The 24,290-nt window shown below is 37.3% G+C and overlaps 2 protein-coding genes across 8 annotated transcripts in view; one reads left to right on the top strand and one right to left on the bottom strand.

Moving 5' to 3' along the window:
- Window positions 1-8,556, top strand: part of PRPF40A (pre-mRNA processing factor 40 homolog A) — a 45,692-nt gene extending 37,136 nt beyond the window's left edge. The window contains exons 21-26 of one of the 2 annotated variants that reach the window (XM_074967355.1): window positions 751-846; window positions 1,692-1,778; window positions 1,871-1,967; window positions 2,070-2,131; window positions 5,270-5,404; window positions 7,582-8,556. In XM_074967355.1, the coding sequence (XP_074823456.1) occupies window positions 751-846; window positions 1,692-1,778; window positions 1,871-1,967; window positions 2,070-2,131; window positions 5,270-5,404; window positions 7,582-7,674 (570 nt within the window). In that variant the 3' untranslated portion in view covers window positions 7,675-8,556. The remainder of the gene's footprint in view (window positions 1-750; window positions 847-1,691; window positions 1,779-1,870; window positions 1,968-2,069; window positions 2,132-5,269; window positions 5,405-7,581) is intronic. The other variant, XM_074967356.1, reaches the window with a different exon arrangement.
- Window positions 8,557-12,852: 4,296 nt separating this feature from the next.
- FMNL2 (formin like 2) overlaps window positions 12,853-24,290 on the bottom strand; it is a 254,551-nt gene continuing 243,113 nt past the window's right edge. For 3 of the 6 annotated variants that reach the window (XM_074967354.1, XM_074967349.1, XM_074967351.1), the window contains 5 exons: window positions 23,391-23,554; window positions 22,594-22,695; window positions 21,976-22,074; window positions 20,553-20,676; window positions 12,853-14,986 (listed from right to left, as the gene is read on the bottom strand). In XM_074967354.1, coding sequence (XP_074823455.1) covers window positions 14,877-14,986; window positions 20,553-20,676; window positions 21,976-22,074; window positions 22,594-22,695; window positions 23,391-23,554 — 599 coding nt within the window. In that variant the 3' untranslated portion in view covers window positions 12,853-14,876. Of the gene's footprint in view, window positions 14,987-17,141; window positions 17,236-18,743; window positions 18,870-20,552; window positions 20,677-21,975; window positions 22,075-22,593; window positions 22,696-23,390; window positions 23,555-24,290 lie in introns of all 6 variants that reach the window. The other 3 variants (XM_074967350.1, XM_074967353.1, XM_074967352.1) reach the window with 2 other exon arrangements.

The following is a 24,290-nucleotide window of genomic DNA, read 5'->3' as shown; positions in this document are numbered from 1 at the left end:
TAGGAAAAATGCATTGTTTGATGGAGGTGTTCAGCTGATTTTCTAGTGAGTGTGTGTGTGTGTGTGAGAGAGAGAGCTTAAGTTTTAAGTGGGGTCAGAGCACTGCTTATTTTAAGCATAGCAGAAGTGAACTGTTAAAGATGTTCATTGATAGCCATGTAAAAAAAATGAGAATGAGTCTAAACCTTTTAGAAGAAACATAGGTAGATACCTGAATATGACCATCTTAATCTTTGGACATTTGGAAGTGTGGAGCACGTTGTATACGTGAACTTGTTGTGGTGAGAGGTAAATTCACCCTGTAGCAGTAAAATATGTTTTTCCATTTATGAGATGGTTTGTTTTACTTCATTGTTAAACGTGTGTGTGTGTCTGTCTGTCTTTGTAGTAATATTTCATTCTGTAAAAACAACGAGGAATTCTTGTGGCACCTTAGAGACTAACAAATTTATTTGGGCATAAGCTTTCGTGGGCTAAAACCCACTTCATCAGATGCATGGAGTGGAAAAAAACAGTAAGCAGAATATATATTATAGCACATGAAAAGATGGGAGTTGCCTTACCAAGTGGGGGATCAGTGCTAATGAGCCAATTCAGTTAAGGTGGAAGTGGCCTATTCTCAACAGTTGACAAGAAGGGGTGAATACCAAGGGAGGAAAAATTTACTTTTGTAGTGCTAATGAGGCCAATGCAATCAAGGTGGCCCATTTCCAACAGTTGACAAGTTTGTGTTTATTCCTTTTCATATAGATCAGAGATAGATTTGTGAAGGAACCAGCATTTGAAGACATCACTCTAGAATCTGAAAGAAAAAGAATCTTTAAAGACTTTATACACGTACTAGAGGTAAGTTTTAAATTTGTTTTTCATAGCAATTTTGTAGCAGTTTTTTGTAAGGAAAAAAAAACTTTCCAAAACTGTACTGAACTCTTATTTTGTGACAGAAATATTAAAGCCTCAGTCTGAAAGTAATGAAGTGTATTATGGTTAAGCTATTTTTCATGTGTTTTATTTTTTTTATTTGTGATGGAGCTGTTTTCATCTAACTTCCCTTTTCCTACGCCACATTCTGAAATAGTTACCTTTTGGGCTAAAATTTTCTTATCTGTGTAGAGTTTGAGTTATAATCCTTTCAAAAATTCAATCTCTCGAGCTACAGATGGCTCAGCAGGCTGATGTAGTTTAAAGAGTAAACTGCAACTTGTTTTATTATAATTTTATTTATTTATTTATTTTATTTATTTTAAAGAGATTTGAAATTTGAAATTTTGAAACTTCAAATTTGGCATTAAATAGGTCTTAATGAGCAGTACATACTTTGCCAAATTTGGGGGGAGGGCATTCAAATTAGTAATGTTTAAAAAATGCAAGACTAAACATGCATAATGGAAAACGTAAGCGGTTTACGTCCATCTTCAAAGTGTGATGCTAAGTGATTCCTGACTCTTTTAATGCTTGATTTTACAACTTTAATGGTGTATTAATGACAGTTTCTTTACATTTTTTAAAAATTAAATTTAGTGTTGCATATTAGGAAAGGTTACAAACAGTAAGATTTCAAATGTTACATTGTTTTAACAAATTGATGTCTGTGAACACGAGTGTGTCTTTTGGGCTGGTGCGAAGAAATTAGTCAATTTACATCATGTTCTTTAAAACAATTATAATGTTTGGATTATTTTATACCACAGCACGAGTGTCAACATCATCATTCAAAGAATAAGAAACATTCTAAAAAGTCTAAAAAGCATCACAGAAAACGGTCTCGCTCCCGTTCGGTAAGACCTTTCTTAGAATAATATGTGAAAACTACTTTTACAACACATTGTCTTGCAAGGCTAATATTGAACTCAAAATGTTGTGTTTAAAGGGCTCAGAGTCTGATGATGATGATAGCCATTCAAAGAAGAAGAGGCAACGCTCAGAATCTAGATCAGTTTCTGATCGTTCTTCCAGTGCAGAATCTGGTAAGATATTTTCCCCTCTCCTCTGTTGAAACAAGCTTTGTCATGATAATGTTGGGTCTTAATGTTTTATTGATACTTACTTACTTACTTTTTGTATTGTAGAGAGAAGTTACAAGAAGTCAAAAAAACATAAGAAGAAAAACAAAAAGAGAAGACACAAGTCTGTAAGTACAGCTTATTAGGGCTGTCAAGCGATTAAAAAATTAATTGCATGATTAATTGAGCAGTTAAAAGATAATAGAATACCATGTATTTAAATATTTTTGGATGTTTTCTACATTTTCAAATATATTGATTTCAGTTACAACACAGAATACACAATGTACAGTGCTCACTTTGTTTTATTTTTTATTACAGATATTTGCACTGTAAAAAACAAAAGAAATCGTATTTTTCAATTCACCTAATACAAGTACTGTAGTACAATCTCTTTATCATGGAAGTTGAACTTAACAATGTAGATTTATGTACAAAAAAAATAACTGCATTCAAAAATGAAACAATGTAAAACTTTTAGAGCCTACAAGTCCACTAGGTCCTACTTCAGCCAATCACTCAGACAAACAAGTTTGGTTACAATTTGCAGGAGATAATGCCACCTGCTTCTTGTTTACAATGTCACATGAAAGTGAGAACATGTGTTCGCATGGCACTGTTGTAGCCGGCATTGCAAGTTATTTATGTACCATATGCACTAAAGATTCATATGTCCCTTTATTCTTTAACCACCATTCTAGAGGACATGCGTCCATGCTGATGACAGGTTCTGCTCGATAACGATCCAAAGCAGAGCAGACCGATGCATGTTTATTTTCATCATCTGAGTAAGATATCACCAGCGGCAGGTTGATTTTCTTTCTTTGGTTGTTAGGGTTCTGTAGTTTTCGCATCTTAAGACTTCTGAAAGCATGCTCCAAACCTTGTCCCTCTCAGATTTTGGATGGTACTTCAGATTCTTAAATGTTGGGTCGAGTGTTGTAGCTATTTTTAGAAATCTCATTCGTACCTTCTTTGCATTTTGTCAAATCTGATGTGAAAGTGTTCTTAAAACAAACATCATGTGTTGGGTCATCATCCGAGACTGCTATAACATGAAATGCAGGTAAAACAGAACTGGAGACATACAGTTCTCCCCCAGAGAGTTCAGTCACAAATGTAAGTAACGCATTATTTTTTTTAAGGAGCGTCATCAGAATGGAAGCATGTCCTCTGGAATGGTGGCTGAAGCATGAAGGGGCATAGAAATGTTTAGCATATCTGGCACATAAATACCTTGCAATGCCAGCTACAGAAGTGCCATGTAAATGCCTGTTCTCACTTTTGGGTGATGTAAATAAAAAGCAGGTAGCAGTATCTCCCGTAAATGTAAACAAACTTGTTTGTCTTAGCATTTGGCTGAACAAGAGGTAGGACTGAGTAGACTTGTGAGCTCTAAAGTTTTACGTTGTTTTGTTTTTGTGTGCAGTTATGTAAGAAAAAAATCTACATTGTAAGTTACACTTTCACGATTAAGAGATTGCACTACAGTACTTGTATGAGGTGAAGTGAAAATACTATTTCTTTTGTTTATCATTTTTACAGTGCAAATATTTGTAATCAAAAATAGTAATATGAAGTCAGCATTGTACACTTTGTATTCTGTGTTGTAATAGAAATCAATATATTTGAAAATGTAGAAAAATACCCACAATATTTAATAAATTTCCATTGGTATTGTTTAACAGTGCGATTAATCGTGATTAATTTTTTTGAGTTAATCGCGTGAGTTAACTGCAATTAATCGACGGCCCACTTTTTATTCTAGAGCAAGCCAATGAATATACTTAATACTCGTGCTTTTTACTTAATCTTTGAAGGTACTTGTAATCAGCCCTTTTGCCTTATAATATCATTACATGACATCAGAGAAATGAGGAGTACTGGTAGCTTAACAATAACTTCCTGTTCTCCACACATACGCTTTAAAGTACACCATTTCTGAGGGTTCAATTCTGAGTATTATAAGGCCTTGCTTATAAGGTCTAAAGTTATTTATAAGGGTAAATCTTGCTAGAGTGATGTAGTTTGGTGCTCACTGATTGCCCCCATGGCCACCCTCAGGTCATTATGGCAGCCATAGGAGCACTCAAAGAGATGGGAGTCCTTTTTTGCTCTTGCCTCATGCCAGGGATCACTCCCTCCTGTCTGTCCATGTTCCAGAGCTATTTTGGGAGCTCAGATACAACGCTGATTAGAGCAATATAAGAACTCAGAATAAATGACAACATAGCTGTTATGTTATCTTTCTTTCTGTATAAGATTCAGGACTGGTGAGTGCCTGTTGGCATGGGGAAGGGAAGTGTTTTGGGTTTACTGATAAATTATGGTGGTCACATTGCCACATAAACACAGGGTACTTTTATGTTTTTGTATTTTCTGAAGTTGCAAAATTTGGCTGTACTCTTTTGAGAGTGGTAGCCCTCACAAGAGGTCCTCATATGGGGTAAACACTGTTGAGTAAGGTGTGTGGCATACAATTTTGGTGATTCAACAAGTCAGACCGTTGTGTTAACTGCCACAGGAGGGCCAGTGGTCAGTGTGAAAGCAATGTTGCTTTAACATTTCAGTTGTATGTATTTATTTATTTAGATTTAAATAATAAATGCTCCTATCAAAGTCTGTGGCACCCTAGTGTAATTATTATTACTGCAAAACATCAAGAGTATTCAGGTATGACCTCTGCCAGCAGCTAGCTATAGAGATGTGGCTTTCCAGCCATTCCCCATGCCAGGAAATATACCATCAACCCTTTGCAAAAGCCGTATTGAATAGCTGACTTCTGCATAAATACCTAATTGGTCAGGAAGCATCTAGTAGAGCCTCCTGCGGACCTGTGGGATCCCAGTCCCACTGCAGGGCTCTACACTAGTCCCACTGTAGGGCTCTAGCATCTATTGTGACCTAATCCCTCATATGTATGATTAAAAAGCAGAAGAGTAGGGTAAGTGTTCCTCTGCCCATTTTAGTTGTTATGTTTCAAGTTGACGTCAGCCTACCTATCTTTCTTTTTAAATCATTTGTCAATGCATTTGTCTATGTATTGGCTTTCTTCTGCTGTGTTAATGGTATTTGGTTAGTTAGTTCTAAACAAGAACGTGTTAAATAAGCCAGTTTGCTTATATGTAACCCGATAATGGAGCTTTGCAGAGTTTAGTTGTACTGAGCTGTGGGTACACTCACTGTGTACATTATACAACAAGTTAATAAAATAAATATTCTGAAGCTTTAAGAATTTTTCCCATTTGTTCACTTTATTTACACAGGATTCACCAGAATCTGATACTGAACGAGAAAAGGATAAAAAAGAAAAAGAGAGAGAGAATGAAAAGGATAGACCTAGACAAAGATCGGAATCAAAGCATAAATCTCCTCCTAAAAAACGGCCTGGAAAAGATTCTGTAAGCTTTCTTGGTTTCATTTTGTGTAATGTCTGTGAGGTTTTTTATTTTATTTTGGCTAACTACAATATAGTAGCTTTACAGAGCCACATAAAAATATACAACTAATTAAAGAGTAGCTTGCTAATTTATAAGCTAAGGATTTATTTACAGTGATTTTTATCTGTAATGTACCTACCTAATGTTCCAAGAAGATTTAAAATTATTATTAATGTCTGTTTGGGGATCTGTGTAGCTTTTAGTAATTCTGAATGTGGTTTTGTGTAGATGTCACATTTTCATTTTAAAGCTGTATTTTAATGATTGTGGTGCCAAAAAAACCCCAAAACTGAAAGTGAAGTACACTGATGTTCCACTACTTTCCTTAAACATTTGGGTTTTGGGCCATAGTCCACATGGCTCGCATGCTACAATTGTATTCATGTTTAAACATTGTTGATCTTTTAGTATAGAACAGGGGTAGAAAACTTATTTTTCGTCAAGGTCCAAATTTCTTGGTCAAGGTATAGTCAAGGTCGAGGCTCCAGAGAAGAAAATTAAAAAAAAATTATGATAATAAGTAAATAAAAAAGATTTTGAGGTCCATTCAAAAGGGCTTGGTGGTCCAGACTTGGCCCCGCCATCTACCTATTGACTACCCTGGTCTAGAACCTGATGGACTAGATTTGATGGAGCAATCTTTCATCTCTGGGTGTAGTTGTCCTTTTCCCCACTGTTGATTTAGCACTGGTGGAGCTGCACTGGAGCTAGACCAGTGGTGGAAGAGAGTGCTAATGGAGGTAAGTGGTTCTTGGGCTTTTTGAAGGCAGAGAATGTTGTTGAGAGCACTTCCAGGGTCCACATTTGGCTATAGCATCCATTCTGAGTAACTTGTATTTTGGAGACTATATAGACTGGATTTTCAAAAGAGACTAAGGGAGTTAGGTAACTGAATGAGAAATTCTATCAAGCTCAACGCTGTTGGCTCCTATGAGGGAGAATCTTGTAATGCTGTCAATGAGATGTGTAGGTTGCAACTGTACCCTGTTGTTCAATCCTTTCACAGACAGAAGTCTTTCAGAACTCACTCACCCTTCTCCCCACAGAGATAGTGGTTATTCATTGGGATATGTCCTCCCAGAACAATCCATTTTGGCATCTAACACCCTTAGGCGCCTTTGAAAATCCCAACCATACATCCTATGGGGTGGGGGACATATTGTGTTGGGAGCATGGACCCAAGAGTAGCTAATCTGTCAGGCCCTGTCTACATTTAGGCTTTTTTGCTCAAAATCGCCCACTCTTGTTTCTACTGGTAGACTAATGGTGGATGCATTAGTGTGGATACGGCTCTAGACAGCTGCTGGTGTTCTGAATAGAGCTGTGTGAATAACTGATTGTTTTTGGGGGGGAGGAGAGGGGAAGGGGGTTTGTCAATTTGTGGGGGCGGGGGAATAGATTTCTGGGCAAACCAATAACTATTTTTTTCTTTTGACAAATCAAAACATTGGGGGGGGGGGAAATAATTTTGGGTGAAATAAAACATTTTACCTTGACAAAATTGAAATTTTCCATTTTGATTTTGACAATTTTAAAGGGTCTTTTATTTAATAAAATTAAAGGCAATTTTTAAATGAAAATTGGTTTGAACTAAAAAATCAGAATGTGTTTCAAACATGTTGAAATAAAGATGTTTCTATTTGTTTGGAAACTGTTTCAGTTAAAAAAAAAAATATTGAAACTGACATAAATTTGGAAGATGTTTTAGTGTTGTAAACTATGGCCCAGGTCTAGTACTTGTGAAGACCTGCTCATAGCAGGGTTAAACAATATGGTGGTTAAAACACAAGCTGTCACCTAGAACATTGTCTACTCCAGTGCTTTCACTGTTGCTACCAATATTGATAGCAGTGATGAAAAATTTGTGACAAGAAATCTAATGTTTAGACCCTCCTTGGGATGCTTATCTTCTGAGAACAGCTGCACACAAGTATATCACACATTGCACTGTGGGATGTAGGATTAGAACTCAGCAAATGTTTTCATGCTATATTGCTTCACTTGTCAGTTCCTTTAAATATGGAATGTATTCCCTTGATTTTCTGGCTATATTTCCTAATGAAGGCCAGAAAGCAGTATTGGAACACATGCAATAGTTGCTGTGGGTGAATTACGGTGTGTTCTTGTATTCTTTGCAGGGTAATTGGGATACATCTGGCAGTGAACTGAGCGAAGGGGAATTAGAAAAACAGAGAAGAACCCTCTTGGAACAACTGGATGAAGATCAATAAGAACATTATTTATACCAAATACATTACAGTAGGATTTAATAAAAGAAACTGATGTCTAATTCAGGACATGAGTTCTGATATTCTGAGTTCCATTGTTGAAATAACAGTGGGTTTTAATGATACTGCATAAATAAATGCATTCAAGTAATATCATTATAGGGCCTGGCATCAAATCTAGAAAAAACAGGAAATTCAGAGTTAAAGTTGAAGTTCTGTTCTTGACTTGCTAGGTAGCATATATATTCTGTACACCCTCGAGCCCTTTGATGAATGGAAGTTGTTTCACTTCTGACTCTGGGTCCTGCCTACTCTGGCCAGGGAAAGTATTTAGCACCTTTCTAGCAATCCATGTCTTAAACGCAGTTCTTTCTGGAAAGGTGCTAAACCTGTTTTTACAGGCCAGTGGAGACAAGCTAAATTTCCTTTTTGGAAAGATTCAAAATGTAGTTTCTTGTGGTTTAATTGTCTTTGTGTGTTTGTTTTTAATTTTTTTTGGCAGGAGGAGAGAAATGGAGAGGGAATAACGAATCCATTTCTTGATTTATAGTAGTACAGAGAAGCACCAGAAACGGAAATTGCTTTGTGCACTACATTACTGGCCAAACTTATGGTTTTGATAATTTGTATTAAACAAAAAATGTGACGTCCTGGCTGAGACTTTCTATGTCAAGTTTCATCTTGGAGTGAATTTTTATGGTAAAGTTTTAAACCCTTACAAATAGGTGTTTACGATGGAAGTCTGCTAGGCCCTTCATTACAGTGGTACTAGAGGGCGCTGCTGTAAAATAGCCACCACTTTTATTAAAGTAAAACCTGATATATATATATTAAAATGGCTGAGGGCATTATTTCAGCATTTATCTTGATAAGAAAATTTAACATAAAATCAACTTGTAAATTAATTTCAATATGTTGCCTTAAGGACCTGCTGAAGAATGTACCACCAAATTTTAAATAGCCGTTGCAATATTAATGTAGAAAATCAATGTTCTAAACCTTTTTCTTTAAAAAAAAAAAAAAAAAAAAACCCTTAAAAAAAAAAAAAACTAGTATTGTTTTTAAAAATTCAGCTTTTTTTTTTTTTCCCCCTCCTTCCTCCTTTTTGGTAGCCTCTGACCAGTTTTGCTTTGAGGAAAAGTTCTACTTTCCCTATTCAGTGACAAGTATTGACTACTGTGGTACACATTCTGAAACCTTTCTGATTGGAATATTTTTGTACATTTTTATCAATTATTAAATTTTGTCCTCTAGCGTGTACTGGTATTTATTTCTAGTTTTAAATACTCTGTACAGCTCTGATTGATGGAATTAAGCAACATGTGTTCACTCAATTTTTATTTTGAAGACTGTGCACAGAGTTTAGCTTCCTTTTCAATGTATTAATCCCTTTTTCTAATACATATGACAAATGTTACCAGTACATGAATGCCTAAAAAGCCCATTTAAGATCAATGCCTAGAACTGCAGCATTCACACAGAATATTTTCAGTAGGATGGGTAAGTGAGTCACACTTTTTAAGGTTGCTCTTTGAGACTGAAACTTTTCAGTTGAAAGAAAATATTGGTTAGAGACATATTTGGTCTGCTATATTCAAGAAGGAAATGACAGGTTTTTGTACTAAAGAATATTCAGTATACACATCTAACATTAGAAACGCTAGTCATCCATCACTACGTAACATACCTGTGAATCACTCGTGACTGAAGAAATACCTTATGACTTTTTTGCCAAGGTAGGGTTTGAGGTAAAGAATTCAAATACGTTGTATTTTATATATAATGTTTCATGCTAAGTATCCAAAAAACTGCAAATGAACTAAAATGTTGGCAGTGGGACTGTTCCATATTTCTGCACCATGCCCAGCAACTATCCGAAGTGTGGAAAGTTGCAGGTTAGTCTGTGTGTCAGGAATTGAGCGCTGATCATGGGTATATGGCTATATAAAATTAGTTAGATTTTAAATATATATATTTTGCTAACCTTGTAAAATTCACTTTCTTGTGTTTATATTTTAAAAAAAGCAAATACATTGGTATTGTAACAATTAGGTTAACTCTATAGTGAAAAACAAAACACAAAATTTTGGGGTGATAGTACACAGTTCATCACGTCTAATACTTGGTTTTACATTGACAGAGATTTGAGGAAATGTTAAAGGTAGCAAATTAGTTTAGAATTTTTGACAGGTAATAATGGTTTTGAAAACACATTAGAATTTGTGTAAAATACTTTTATTGCCTAGCATAGTATACATGAAGAAACATGTTTCTAAGTAAATATTACTTTTAAAAGGTTTGTCTTTATTTTTCCATTAAAAATAAAAAATGTAACTGTAAATTATTCTAATGGAATGTATTTCTTTTGTATTTCTCAATCAGATCTTGCAAAAATCTTCCCAGTAGGAAATACAATCTCATTTAAATCTGTTTTGGCAAGGCACAGCTTGTTTTCTGATCTTGAGGAAAAAAGTATTTTTCCTCCCATCTACTCCCCCTTCAAAAAAAAGTTTTTGCAGATGGGATGGGACTGTTCCTTCCTTGTGTGATGGAAATACCCACAGGCAGAACACTTCCCATCTACTCCTAAACAGCAACAACAAAATTCAGTCTTGCCTTTTGAGAAGAAGAAAGACTATCACAATCCCTTGCTTTCAGATTCTCTAGTTGTCTTGAAATTATAGGGATTACTGGCAAAGTAAATTTAGTTTTCCTTTTATTAATAATGCTATTGATTACTAAAACAAAGAATGTTTAAAAGTCTAACTCTGACTAACTGAAAGTTAGCTTTCCTGTTTGTAGTCAGTTTCACTTGAATCTGCCTATTCTGCAGGGCTATCTTGAATCCACCCTCCCCCCCCCTTTTTTTTTTTTTGCGGGGTGGGGTATTTATTTTGTTAAATTTAAATTTTTGAAAAAGGGCTTAAGGTTTGGTTACAAGAGGTTTTCTCTTAAATTTGAGCTTTACCACATTTTGTTAAATTGTGTTATCACTTATGCCCTTTATTACATTTATGGCATAATGTATTCACCACCACCATAAATAACTTGTCTGCCATTTTATTCTTATTATTTTAATAGATTAAATTTTGCTGCAGAAATATTGTGTAAATAGATGTGCTACAACATTTTTATTCTTTTGCAGTGTATTTCTCATAATGAATTTTTGCCTGGCATCACTGGAAATCTTCTTTTGAGATGGGGGAAGAAGGGAAGAAAAAAAGTCATGGGGGTGAATTGTCTATTTAGGTGTTGTGATTTTTGTTTTTCTTACTCAGATATTAATTAAATCTGTTCACGGGATATGGATTGCTGGTGAGGATGCTGAGCCTTGGTAAATACAAACCTTATACTCAAAGAGCAGCTTGAACTATGCATGAAAGTGCTGAGAAAAGCAAATTCTTTTTCTTTTATATGACAGTGTCTCAAGATCTATTATCAATTGTACTACAATAAGAAATGCTTGTTAATCAAAAGGTATAGGATTTGAAATGTTTATCAAGGAAGTTAGACCAGGGTAAGACTTTATGAAAATTAGTGACTGATGAGTAAACATTTTAAGGTATTTAAGTTTTTTGTTTATGGTACACCTACCTTGAAAAGTAGAAGTGTTTATAAAATAACCATATTGTATATTGATATTTCCCAGAATAGTGATGTCCTTAATATAATCTCACTTCCTTGCTTTAGAGTACAGTTTTTGTACTTATTGGTTTAAAAACTGGTATAAAGCAGTAAAACCCCAGAGCACAAATGTAGTTAGATTGGAAATAAGTTACGCAGCTAGAAGGACTTTATACTAGTTTATCTACAAGCATACTAAAGAATTGTACTGCTTTACCATATAGTAGATTCTATACCTATAGAGTTAAAGGGGTACAAAATCTGTGTAGACCAGCCTAAAGACAAATACTGCCTGAATCACTTTACTTTTACTTTAAATACATTTTTTTAAACTGTTACATTTAAATCCACAGCATTTGGGATCTTTGTTGCAAGCCAAAAATGTGTATTTTTTGTAAATTAAAAATGGAGGGGCCCCCCCATTCACAAGCCCTAAGTGGAGATATAATGAGGTCTGTGAATGGAGGGGTGCGAGGACATGGGTTGTTAAGAGTTTGTAAATGTTAAATGATATGGGGGGGGGGGGAGTGAGTTTGTACACTGTTACTCTTATTCAGAGATCCTGTGTTTTGAGAGGAAAATGCTGTATGAAAAGTACTCTAGGAACTTCCTTTGTTCATTGATCTTGAGACTGTTAGAATAGCTCAGAGCAGAAGCTTTTCTGTGATTATTGTAATGCCAGAACCAGGATAAACGGCTTGATTTAGCAGATTTAACTGAATCGTTTATTGGTGAATTTTACTTCTGCATAAACCATGTTTATTTTGGACAGGATATTGCAGAAGTAGCTACTGAGAGTCTCCAGTGGTAAAATGCAGGTCTTGTGACTCCATATTACCACCACTCCCTGCAAAAAAAAAAAAAAAAAGTTGTCTCTGCTCATCATATTTGCAGTTGCTACAAAAGAGGAGAAGTTTTTTTAAAGCCACAAAATTTCGTTTTCTTCCAACCCAGCCAGGGTCCTAAGAAACTATTGCTTGGTAGGAAAAATTGGCAAAACGCACTCTGGTGAAAAGGAGTTCTAAGGTGAACAGCACGAAGAAAATGGTCTTAATTCTTTCCTGGTGTAAGTCCGCCGACTTGAATGGAGAAAATTAGCCAAAGTTTGAGGTTTCTAATGAGTGTCTTACCTCCACCTGAGTTGACTTTGTTTATTGCCTATGTTTAATAACGTTAGCATGGAAATGGGACCAATCGTAGCTTCACAGAATGGGGTGCTGTGTGGGTGAGTTTCCTTTCCATCTTTGTCATTATTATGGTTTGTCTGTGAGGCTAGGTTAAGCAGGCTTTGTTGTGCAGTGTTTCTCTCCAGAACAAAAATACAGAATCATAGGATGAGACAGCTTAAGTTTTGCAAAAAGTTGTGGCACAGGGCAGAAGCTAGTGAGAGAACCTGGAATTTGTGATTCCCCCGCCCCCTCAGTCTCAGATATAAGTGACAATTATTTCTGTAAGAATAAGTTGTTCCATCATCATGATCCATTTGCTAGCAACCTCTGCATAAAAATGTAGTATAAACACACCAAAGAAAGAGCCATGGATTACCATGTAGTAGTGTAAATAGTTTATTTGATCATATGCCATGAACAGACCAGAAAAGTAACATGAACTGCTTTTATAAAACACTTCTAATATTGCTAAGAAGCAGGTCTATTACTAGAAAAACATCGAAGAGAACATGCCAATATTACAGTCCACTTGTATGGTAACATTATTTGCTGTCTAGAGTTAAGTTATAAAAAGCTTCTGAGCTTACGAGTTTGACCCATTTGACTAATAAATGTACTTAAATTACGTTGCCAAATTATTTTTTCTTATACAGAATAAAACTCTTTTGTCACTAACAGTGAAGAAAGAGGCAATCTTGGCATGTTCTCTTTCGCATGTTGAGTACACGCTGCTGTAAATGAGAGAATAGGTGGCAGTTTTAATGTAAACTTTCTGTAAATAGGTAAGTGGCAGTCAATGTGGTAACTGAGCCTCAAACTGTCCATTTAGTTAAATATAAAAAACAAAACTATAAGTTAAAATAACATTCAGATTGTATAGCACAGGCGGCTGCATTTTTTAAACAATATTTACAATATTACCCAGAGGCTAAAGTGGGAATTAAAGAGAAGTGTAAAAACCATAAAAAACTGCACCGATTTTGTAGCAAAATATCTGTACATTTAAAAACAGATTCATATAACTACACATTATTCAAGGAAAATGGGACCTTCACCAGTGGTTCACATAAAGCACAACATAAAAGAAAAGAAATTCAGTGGTTAAATACTATACAATAAATTTTACAATTAACATACTGATGCAATGCTACCAGGAACGGTAAGCCACAAGCAAAATGTATCTTCTTTTGAAAGTACAAATTTAGCATCAGTCCAGTTCTTGACTTGGGAATAGATCAAGAGCCCTGCCATGGTAGGATAAAATAAAATTCCATGATACCAAGCCTAATACGATAAGCTCAATTTTAAAGTGTAAAACGCAATATAGAAAAACTAAGAATTTAGAAGTTGGGATGCATTTGAACAACAAATGTCCCTTTGTATTAAGTGATCAGAACTCGATTGTCAAAGGAAAAACATACTTACTGGGTTACCATTCTTGCTCAATGCAGATGCAAGTTTAAAGCTTATACATGGGGTATTAAAGTCCTCTCTCAGCAGGGCACAAGATTATTTCACTGAGTTAATAACTGAACAGTAATGGTCCTCAGAAATCCTAATACTGATTAATGAGATGTTAATATCTTAGTGCTAATTAATAAATACACGTTATTCAAAAGCTGCCTCTATCTGAAGAACATAGTAAATGAGTCTTATACAACATTCTTGTTTCATATATCTTCGCAATGCATTCATACCCTCCCAACTATCCCTCACTGCTTATCCCATGTTGCACACTGGCATACAAAAAGCAGAAGCTGAACATGAAGAATAGTTTGTGTTCATTTGATATAAACCTTGTGTTCACTGAATTATGTCTTTAACACGTTTGTATTAGTCAGGGGTTTGTGTATGGTTGAAAGGTACAGTTCATTTTGTAATTACTTCCCCCTTGCACATGGTAAGCCCTTAAATATATATATATAAAAAAATGCTAATAAGTGCAGTTGAAGGTCAAGGTTAGTTCCTTAGTGGACAGGACAGGAATGCATTGAAAAGCTTAAGTCCACAGCAGATTGCATCCAAGTATTACTTATTTACAACCTGTCAGGAAATCAAGAAGGGCCACTGAAGACCAATCACTAAATTTCATGTAATAAAAAAAAAAAATCATGTATTTTACATTTTGGTTAAAAATACTGAATAATGTATTGGTGTAAAAAGGTACCCAATCAAATCAAGTCCTATTGCTTTGATTAATTTGAGCAGGTACTTCACTTTTAGGCACTTGTTAGCTATGGTTGAGTAGAGAGCCCATCACTTTTACGTTCCTATGCATTTTCTATGTCTTTAAGCCCTTCCGAAGGTAATTTTACTGTATTCAAGGCTATAATTAAATGGTAGCACATATAGTTCACATGGACAAGGTATCATTCAAGCACACGCTCTACTTTTCACATGCAAATCTCCAGCTCACATGGTTATTTCAGCACCATTTACAGAGCGCAAGTTCTGATCATCAAAGCGTCGCCTAACGCTTCTCCTTACCGCATCGGCTCGTCTGTATGGCTGGTTTCTAAGATCTGCAAAAAGGAAATAGGATATCAGAAACAGGTAAACTAAATGTCATTTGTTTAGAAAAGAAAGTCCTTCTGGCAGCCAATCAAAGCAGCTTGTGTAGAAAGAGTAAAGGGCCTTTAAACCCATTGAGAATTAAACAAATATGATTTGTCCTTATTAATAAACACCAAAAAAGGTAATACTGGTGGTATTCTTGTCTAAATAGATTCATGCTGTCACGTTTGAAGTTTTTCTTCTGCTTTGCTGGAGATTATAATTTTATTTGTAATAAAGTCATTGGGAAAGGCAACATCAATTAGAATCAACAGAGCTGAAGTAGATTTTTTTTTTAGATGTAATCACTTGAATCGTAATTTAATCAGTAAAATTTTTCTGAAAGGGGCTTGAAGCTGAATAAAAACTCAAAGTAGGATAATGTTTTCAATGGTTCTCTCCGAAGCAAGAATGATTTTATGCCTTCTATAAGTTTATCTTTGGGGAAAAAAAAAGAACATGGAAAAAGTGGATACTAGACAATTACTATACCGTAAAAATGTAAAGGTTCTATTCTGTTCCATTTCTACTAGTCTGACGAGGATCCAAAAATACTTTCCCACGTGGCTGCAGCCACACAATGACGACTTCATGCTTGCATGACCAGCTAAATTTCCACCCATTCCCAGTGAAGTCAGATTATGACCCAAATTTATCCCCCTTGTAATTTCTATCTGTCCTGATTGCCATTTATGGAAGTAGGTCTCTTGGGAATGATGACTGGGGCTATACTGAGCATGCTTAGTATGTCCCTTGATATCCTAATACGGGGGAAAGTTTCTTCTGCTAGGGAGGAAATTTCAGTGAGGCTGGGGTACAGGAAGCCCTTTCCATATCTTAATGTACATGGCTTTTGGAAGTCATAGCTTGGTTGGTGTTTTGTTTAAAGGCAGCTCCTGGCTCCCGCAACCATGTGTACACTATCAGCAGGGGCAGACAATGCATGATGCTCAGCTGCTCCTGCCTGCACATGGATTTGTGCAGCTTCTTGCCTATCTCTTAGGTGTACTCCACTTGCCCCTGAAGCACTGTGCAGTACAGTCCTGACAGCAGCAGACCAGGCTGGGGAACAGCTCTGGGGCATGATGGGGCATAGGACACTGATAACTATTTTGGGCAAACTTGGAGGGGCCAAAATTTTTGGCCAAAATGGAAAAAAGGGCCAGGGAAAGGGGGCACCAGTCATAGTAAGCACTCTTGGTTCAAATCCTAGAATATCAGAGTTGGAAGGGACCTCAGGAGGTCATCTAGTCCAACCCCCTGCTCAAAGCAGGACCAATCCCCAGTTTTTGCCCTAGATCCCTAAATGGTCCCCTCAAGGATTGAGCTCACAACGCTGGGTTTAGCAGGCCAATGCTCAAACCACTGAGCTATCCCTCCCCCCCATATGTCAAACAATCTTTTGGTCCTGTCATGAGTGCAGAGGACTGGACTAGATGACCTCTCAAGGTCCCTTCCAGTCCTATGATTCAATCATCTTTTATAGTTTGGTAAAGGTCACTTCATTTTATATGAAAAACATCTGGCATCTTTTCCATCTGTCCCCTGTTGGTCAATCATAATGCTGGATGTATAGCCCTTTCTTTTGCTGACAGTTGAGCCAGGGAGAGAGGACAGGGCTTTCACCCTTCCCAAATGGCAATAAGGGGAGAAGTTTGGGAGTCCACTGTACCTGTTAGGAAAGCTATAGTGGGAGAGACACACCTACCCAACTCAAGGGAAGTTCTAAAACCAAAAAGGCTTGAAAGCTGTCCCTTATTTTAATTTCTCGGCATTTGCTGAAGCCATTACTGTATCTCTAGAGCTTTATTTACTCCCAAAACTTGCAGATCTGTAGTAGGGGGGAGAGAAAGAAACCCAGAATCAGGAGTCAAGATGCACATGGAAGTCAGTGACTGTACATGAGCCTCCCCTGGGAGCAGCAATGTAGTTCATCTTAGCCCATGCTCTACCCAGCCATATAATTCAAGTGTGAAAATAGATATTTAAGGGACACTGACATTCTTAAATCTTTAGTGTACCTTATGTCTTTGGACTCTCACCAGTATTACATTTAGTCATATTTATCAGCAATTTGTCTGGCATACAGAGAGAGGAGGAAGCTAAGTAAAAAGTGATGCTTGCCAGCTCTGTGTATCCTCCACCACCGGTGTGCTAGAAGAAATCCTTACCCTCGAGTGAACATTTGGAAATTTAGTGATATTATTCTTCTTTAGGGCTAAACAGAAAAAAAAAAAACACAAAATGATGGTTAAATAAAAAATGGGATGGAAAAAGAAGAGCAACTCAACTTAGTGTTCAAAAATCTCAGGCATGTTAGCCAAGAGAGCAAGAAGAGGGAATGAGGCCAAGGCTACAAGAGGAGGTTAGAAACAGGAAGGAAAGGACAAGATGGCCATCCTAGTCTCTCGCTAACAAAATTCCAAGCTGCTTTGAAGATTGGCTCCAGGAAGATAATACAGCAATTATCTTGAAAGAGAAAATAACTATTGAGCTGATTATAGTTTGCAATCTTACTAAGAAGCTCTCATAAAAATACATTGCAGAAGTAAGAAATGAAATGCTGTTGTCTTTGATTAAGAACCAATAACAAAGACAACAGTGTTAACAGATACATGCTGTGTTAAACACACCCTTTATACAGTTTACACCACAAGATGTAAATATATCCAGTTACATGCCAATATGTATCAGTAATAGCTGTGATTGCTATAGAATTTTGAGAACAAAATTGTTTCTCTAGTTTCTTCCCTCATACCCATACTTAGATGTTCTCTTCATCCAATCCTCTGAAGTTGGCTCTGACCAAACAGGAATCCAGCATAAAATGCTCCAATGAATTCTAAGACTGCATTTAATACAGCTTTGCCATGACTAGACCCAGAAGTCCAAGTCTGCAACCAGCATTCAGAATGGCCACGACACTACAGAGTGTGCCCCCAGTCTCACCCTCATCAGAGGGAGAATCATTCTGGATTTTTTTTTTTCCACCTTTACTGATAGCCAATCCATGTAGCCACCCTCTGTACTCTGTTTCTGTTTGTTCAATAGGTATTTCCAATCATGTTTAAGTTGGCATGGAACTGAAAAATAAATGTGGATGTGACAGGATGAGAGAGGATTTTGTACATTTTATTCCTTATACGTGCAGACAAACATGCAAGTGCTGGTTAAAATCCCCAGATCACATATATAATCATGAGTAACGATTACAAGTCAGGAAGCAAAGCCCATGAAAGTTCAGCTCAGCTCATGCACACTGCAATTCCGCTTCCCAACAGAGCAGTCTAGTTTACTGCATGCATACTACATAAGGCACTTCACATAGAAGGGGACTTCTAGAACCCAGAAGAAATGCCACAGAAAAACCAGGTGAACTGTCACATTTATGATTGCATTTGACCCATTAACCCTCCTGTAAACTGTAGCATCCAATTTGCAAGAAAGCTGCATTTCTATAAGTAGCATTCTGTGACTTCCATCACTTGCTTTTCTATGACATATGTCATGTAGCTCAATGGTGGCTTTGAAATGTGAGGATAGCCAAAAGTGTCATGCGCAAGGTTGATGGGATATAACAAGACAATCGAAATACAAGAACGTGCAATGACGTGATGACATAAAATACAACTCCAAGTAGACACCAGACATTCCTATCCATTTAACATTCATGTGGCCCTGCCTGAGATCCATACAAATGGAGAAACGTCAAAAACCTACAGCAACCTTTTAAGAGCATCAGGTGTGAAAGAGTAATAGTTTAGTAATGGAATTCCTCAGTGAGAACAGGTTCGCAGAAAAACCGAGAGCCACGCTTGGCAGTTCGAGCGGTAAAGGGCACCGTCTTCAACACTGCATGGAAAAATAACAGCCAAACAAGACAAACAACACAGTAAGAAGCAAAGATCTGTTGCATTAGTACATTGTTAGTGCTTTGTTAAGGACATCCTGGGATGGTTTTACATGTTCTGATCAGTTATTTAATCACAATAGGCTGTACTAAGCTGGGTTTCTTTGGGGAGAAAGAAATTCCAAGTAGGTTCCAAATAACCATTTTTAAATTTCACATTTTTCACTGGTGATAAAAATCTAATCCAGAGAGGAGTGTGCCATCATTGGTGGTGACTACAGATCATTAAGGTTCATAGATTTTGGTCAAGTAAAGCTTTTCTCTGGGTCTAAAGAGACACCACCAATTTAAAAATAACACTCATGTCTGATAATTGTTTATCCACTTTTGCTATAAGCACTTTGATATCCCTTTGCATATGGTTATCTTCATAGCCTCTCACATGGTCAGTTTCTCCCTGAGTAGGTTTAAAACTCTATTTTTGAATGGGAAAATGTGATTTGTAAAATTACAACCACTGGCAGTGGGACCTTGCGGAGGTGTAGAATGTGAGACAGCTTTTAACTCATTATTGAAAATGACTAGCTATTACACTGACTGTGTCCTTTCAATAAAGGCCTACAACTTAATATTGGTGTGCACTATCTTGAAAGCTGTAGTGAAGAAGTTCCAACCCAGCATTCAACCAGGACAGATATGCCTTTAGCTTCCTTTTACGCCCTAAGTGGCAAAATTGCTTCTCTCACTTTTGGGAAAACCTTGTGAAAAAGATAGTAATGTAAAATATGGTCAAGGAAATCTGGCCCAAAGATTTTTTTTCTTAAGCATTGGTGCAAGCGAAATGGATGACCACTAAAATCATCAACCTGTTAAGATTTTGCCCTTTCCCCTCCAGGGATGCAGAATATGCACCAAAATAAAAATAAACTACCAGAACATCTATGTAAATTAAAAGGACCCTAAACAAAAACAGATTTTAAAAAGCAACTTTGCTATAACAGGAATCTTTTGCTCAGTGTCCTGATCACCTCTGGCTATTATTATAAATTACACCCAGCCACTATTGTATTCAATTTTAATTTGTGGCAAGTGCAAAGTATTAATCTACCCTAATTGGAAAGCAGTAAAACCATGACAATTCAGGGCTATAAATCATTCAGGTATGACCAAATGATTTGTCCTGAGCTGTGTATTAACATGAGGTAATTACTGTTAGTACTTTTTAATGAACTGCAAGCTCTTAAATAACGTTAACCATCAGTCATTCTGTTTGTGGCAACATTTGCAAGGAAAGGTTTGTATGGCATGCAGAGACTGCAGTACTGTCTGCCAGGGTACTGAATTTTCTATTGCTGAGCATAGGGACTAAGTCTGTCATGACAACATGCTGAAAGAAAAACTTGTGAAATAAGCAAAGGGTATCTGACAGATACCTATGTATATGGAAAATGTGCAGAAAGTGGGCACATTAAAGCTAGTTATGGGGTCTGGTTTGTTACACACCAGTGGCAAGGATTTGTTTATTTCAGTCACAGCACTGGAAACAGCTTTCTAAACTATATTTGAACCATACCTGTTAAGAGATTTGTAAAGCTCTACAATAGTTCAGGTGAGATTTATATACAGCCACAATTTGATGATGTCGGTGAACCAGCCACTGAGGCTTGTGAACAAAGCTCCTTTACCTGTTATAATGTCTTCAATTGCACCGTCTTTCCCCTCGTACACATGTCTGTTATCCTTGACTTGTCGTCGGCGTAGCTCTGCAATTAGCTCTTGCTGCTGTCTTTTTGTTTTATGAGAAGGAGACTGAAAGGAAATGGGAGTAAAGATCAGTAAGGAGTAGCCTGCAATCGGGCATTGCTGCAGTCCTCCTTTCCTTTTCTCAAATGTGCAAGACACCAAATACCATCTTATTAAATTTCAAATATTAATACTTGGGTCTCATTCCAATTTTATAGATAAGGAAACCAAGGCAGAGAGGTTAGGTGATTTGTCTAAACCCATAAAGGAAGTCAAAATGGCGAGTTCTTTTTTCTAGCAGCCAAATCTGTCCATTCCCCTTGCTTAATTTCACTCTCCACCTCTTCTACCATTTATTTAACTTTGTAAAGCATTAGAGGATTGAGAGACTGTGCCATTTCCTCCAGCATCAGAAAGGGAAAACATGACTGGAGATAAGGGGACTGGAGAGCTGGAAGAGAAAGACATGGAAGCAGTAGCATCTAGTTACAAAATGGCTACTTTAGGGGTGTAGCTGTTTCCATTTGATAAAATTTAAAGGGCCAGCCCCAGAAAGGCATGCTGGGAAAAAGGTTCCTATAAAATGGCATCCTTAGGCTGAGTCTGCGACTATATTATAGGGGTAATTTCTCTGACAGGGCATCCCTTGAGTGGGGCCTACCACCAGGCTATTGTAGGGATAGTTTCTCTGAAGGCATTCTACATGTTAGTTTATAAATACAAGAGTTAACAGAAGTTCTGTGTACAGAATATAGACAACACCCTAGGAAAATGCCTTATAAAGCTAAGGCACAAAGCTGCTGTTGGTAAGGGCATGGCATAGATGCTTTATTCCAACCTAATTTCTCAGAGCCTGTTACTGAAATGAAGGGCCAATGAGAAGACGGAAAAAGGGGAACAGTTGTATCAGGGCCGTGAGCTTGGAGGGGTGTTCCTAAAACGTCCGTAACATCTGTGTAAATAAAGTGTGATGGGTGAGGGTAGGGACCCTTTGAACATGGTGTGCCAGAGCCCCAAATTTTTCACGACGGGCCTGCCGAGATGTGCACGCTGGGAAAATTCAGAATTATGCTCTTCTGTTGGAATTTTTCCTCTTATAAGATTGGCTGGTAAAGATAAAAGCCACCTGCCTATTTTTAAACCCTTATTGTAAAACCAAAATTCAAACCATAAAGAGTGTTAGAATTATGAAATTCTTATCTTGAGCTGAGAATTATGAAAAGGCACCAAAAGGCCTGCTCTAACCCTCAGCAGAAGTTTTATTTGTATGTCCTCTCAAACATCTCTAGAGGGCAGAAAGGATTGTTCCTTACCTTAGAGACAAAATATTCCAGTAATATTGTCCCAAAGTGCTCTGTTTCATACCTTTTGGTCCTGTTGCTCCATCAATGCTTCTTGCTCCAGAAGTTTTTCCATTAGTGCCTGTTCTTGCTTCTTTCTCAACTCATTCTCCTCTTCTGCTTGCTGTTTAGCATAAAGACCAAGAAACCACATTAGAGCTGCAAACAACGACAAATGAAGGGACTCTGAGATTTTTTTTAAACAAGAGAATTATCTCTTACTGCAAAAACGAGTTTGTGACTATAACTGCCGCCACTGAAGACCGGAGGGGGCACTTTCAGGGCACTGCATAGATACTCAGCTGCATGATTCACACTAATGTTAAGGCAGTGGAGCTAGATTCCCACACAAAGACTGACCAGCGAGCCTGGCGCTGGTCAATCCTATTGAAATGGTGGTTTATCCTGGTTTCTGTAAAATCCTGAGACAATTACTTGCCCTGCCCTTTGCTGGTTGACTTTATGTCCCACAACACTGCTGTGCAGTGCTCTTTCACAGGTCATTCTGGGATCTGTAGGCTCAGGAGGTTACACCTTTCAATTGAAGGGAGCTGTGAGCTGCACTGGAGAAAGCTATGGGCCACATTTAGCAGACTTGCCATATTCGGAAGTGTAGTAAGAAGCAAAATGTATGTCTGCTTACCTTGTAGGCTTTCACAAATCGGACAAAGACTGGGAAGAAGACGGATGGGGGAGTTGTCTTGGGATTCTCCCCAAAATATTTCACAGCATCATCAAAGGCATCCTGTAAGAAGCACATTTTTCACTCAGCTTCGCATCTTAAAAACGACCTATTGCCCATTTACAGAATGTCGTAAAGGGATGTATTCTCATCCTCCCTTTTTGGGTGTGAAATCTGTACCTGCAAGATTTGCATCTGCATTTGTGTATCCACAAAATGAACTGTGGGTGTAAATGTGAGAGATCTTTGCACCTCGCATGACGTGATGTGTGCGCACACATAGTAAATTGGGCAGAAGTGCTCAGCTTTGCAGCTGTAATTCATTTGTAGGCAGCAAATTTCAGAGAGTCAAATGTGCCTGGAAAAAGGAAGCTGCACTTCTGAAAGTTTCTCTCAGGGTGGTTGGAAAGGTTTGTCAGAGGAGAAATAGCATAACATTACAGAAGTGTTTAGAGAAGAGTGACAATATTGATTAGGAGGATGGACTTCAGGGAAATATTAATATAAGCAAATATGCATAGCTTGGCTAGATGATGACTATAGAGAGGAAAGTAGGTAATAACCTCAATATAATGTCATCACTTCAGTGAGCCCTGGTAAAGACTGGAGAGGAACTCAAGTAACCCTGAATCTCCTCAGCCATGCTACAGTTTGCTGAAGGTTATATCCTCTTGAACAGTCAGGAATTCCTGGGTTTCCAGATTCTTCTTGCTTGGTCTCTACGTCACCTTGGCAGGGACTGGGATTAAAAAGTATACCTGGGCTATTTTTGCATCATCCTGCAGTTTCTTTAGTTTTCCTTCATTGTTATGAATGAATTCCTTCAGCATTGTATTGTGGTCGTGCATGGTGTATTCTCGCTTTGTCAGGTCCAGGCCTCGCTGGAGCTCCTTGACATCCAACAGGACATTTTCAAGGGACACTAAGAAATAAACAAAAATGCTGAAGTGTTTTTGTAGCGAGAGTGACACAAACACTCTACTGTAGGCTTAAATTCAAACATTCTTAACTCCTTAATGAGAAGTGTTTCATAAATCCAGGCCATAACACAGGATCTCAGAGTTGGTAACTTGGTAAATATTAAGCCACAGATTGCCCTGTATAATTAGAAATTGCTCATCAGGATTTTGACTTGTCTTAGCTTGGGATAAAAATTCATAAATGCTTTGGTGCATTTCCAAATGGTAGCACCGAAAATAACTGACTGTTCAGATACTCTTGTATGGGGGTCAGTTTCATCCATACAAGCACACAGCATATACAGAGCACCCACTAATGCACAGAACACAGCACTTAGTTTTCTCTTCCCTGTGTTTAAAATGTATTCCTAAAATCTACTGAAGGCTAACGAGTTGTAGTTTAAATATCAGAATCCTGCTGGACAGCAATTTAAACTGCTCATTTGAGATTACAGTTGTGTAACTGATGCTGAATAGCTTCTTCAACAAATATAGGCTCTTTTTCTACTTATGTAATATCCACAAGCAGCTCACAATCAGTGTCCTGAAATGTATTTGTTATTCACATTTTCTTAAACTCTATACTGATCTTGAAAAATTCTCTGCAAGTATTCGGTATTCACACTGAGAGGTTACATTGCATCTGTTTGCTGGCTGGATGTCACACCAGCACTTCTGGGAAGAGTGCGAAGTTTGGTG

The sequence above is a fragment of the Natator depressus genome, chromosome 11 (assembly GCF_965152275.1).
Source record: "Natator depressus isolate rNatDep1 chromosome 11, rNatDep2.hap1, whole genome shotgun sequence".
Classification (NCBI taxonomy): domain Eukaryota; kingdom Metazoa; phylum Chordata; order Testudines; family Cheloniidae; genus Natator; species Natator depressus.
The sequence above is the reverse complement of the archived record's forward strand: the minus strand, read 5'-3'. Positions and strand labels throughout refer to the sequence as shown.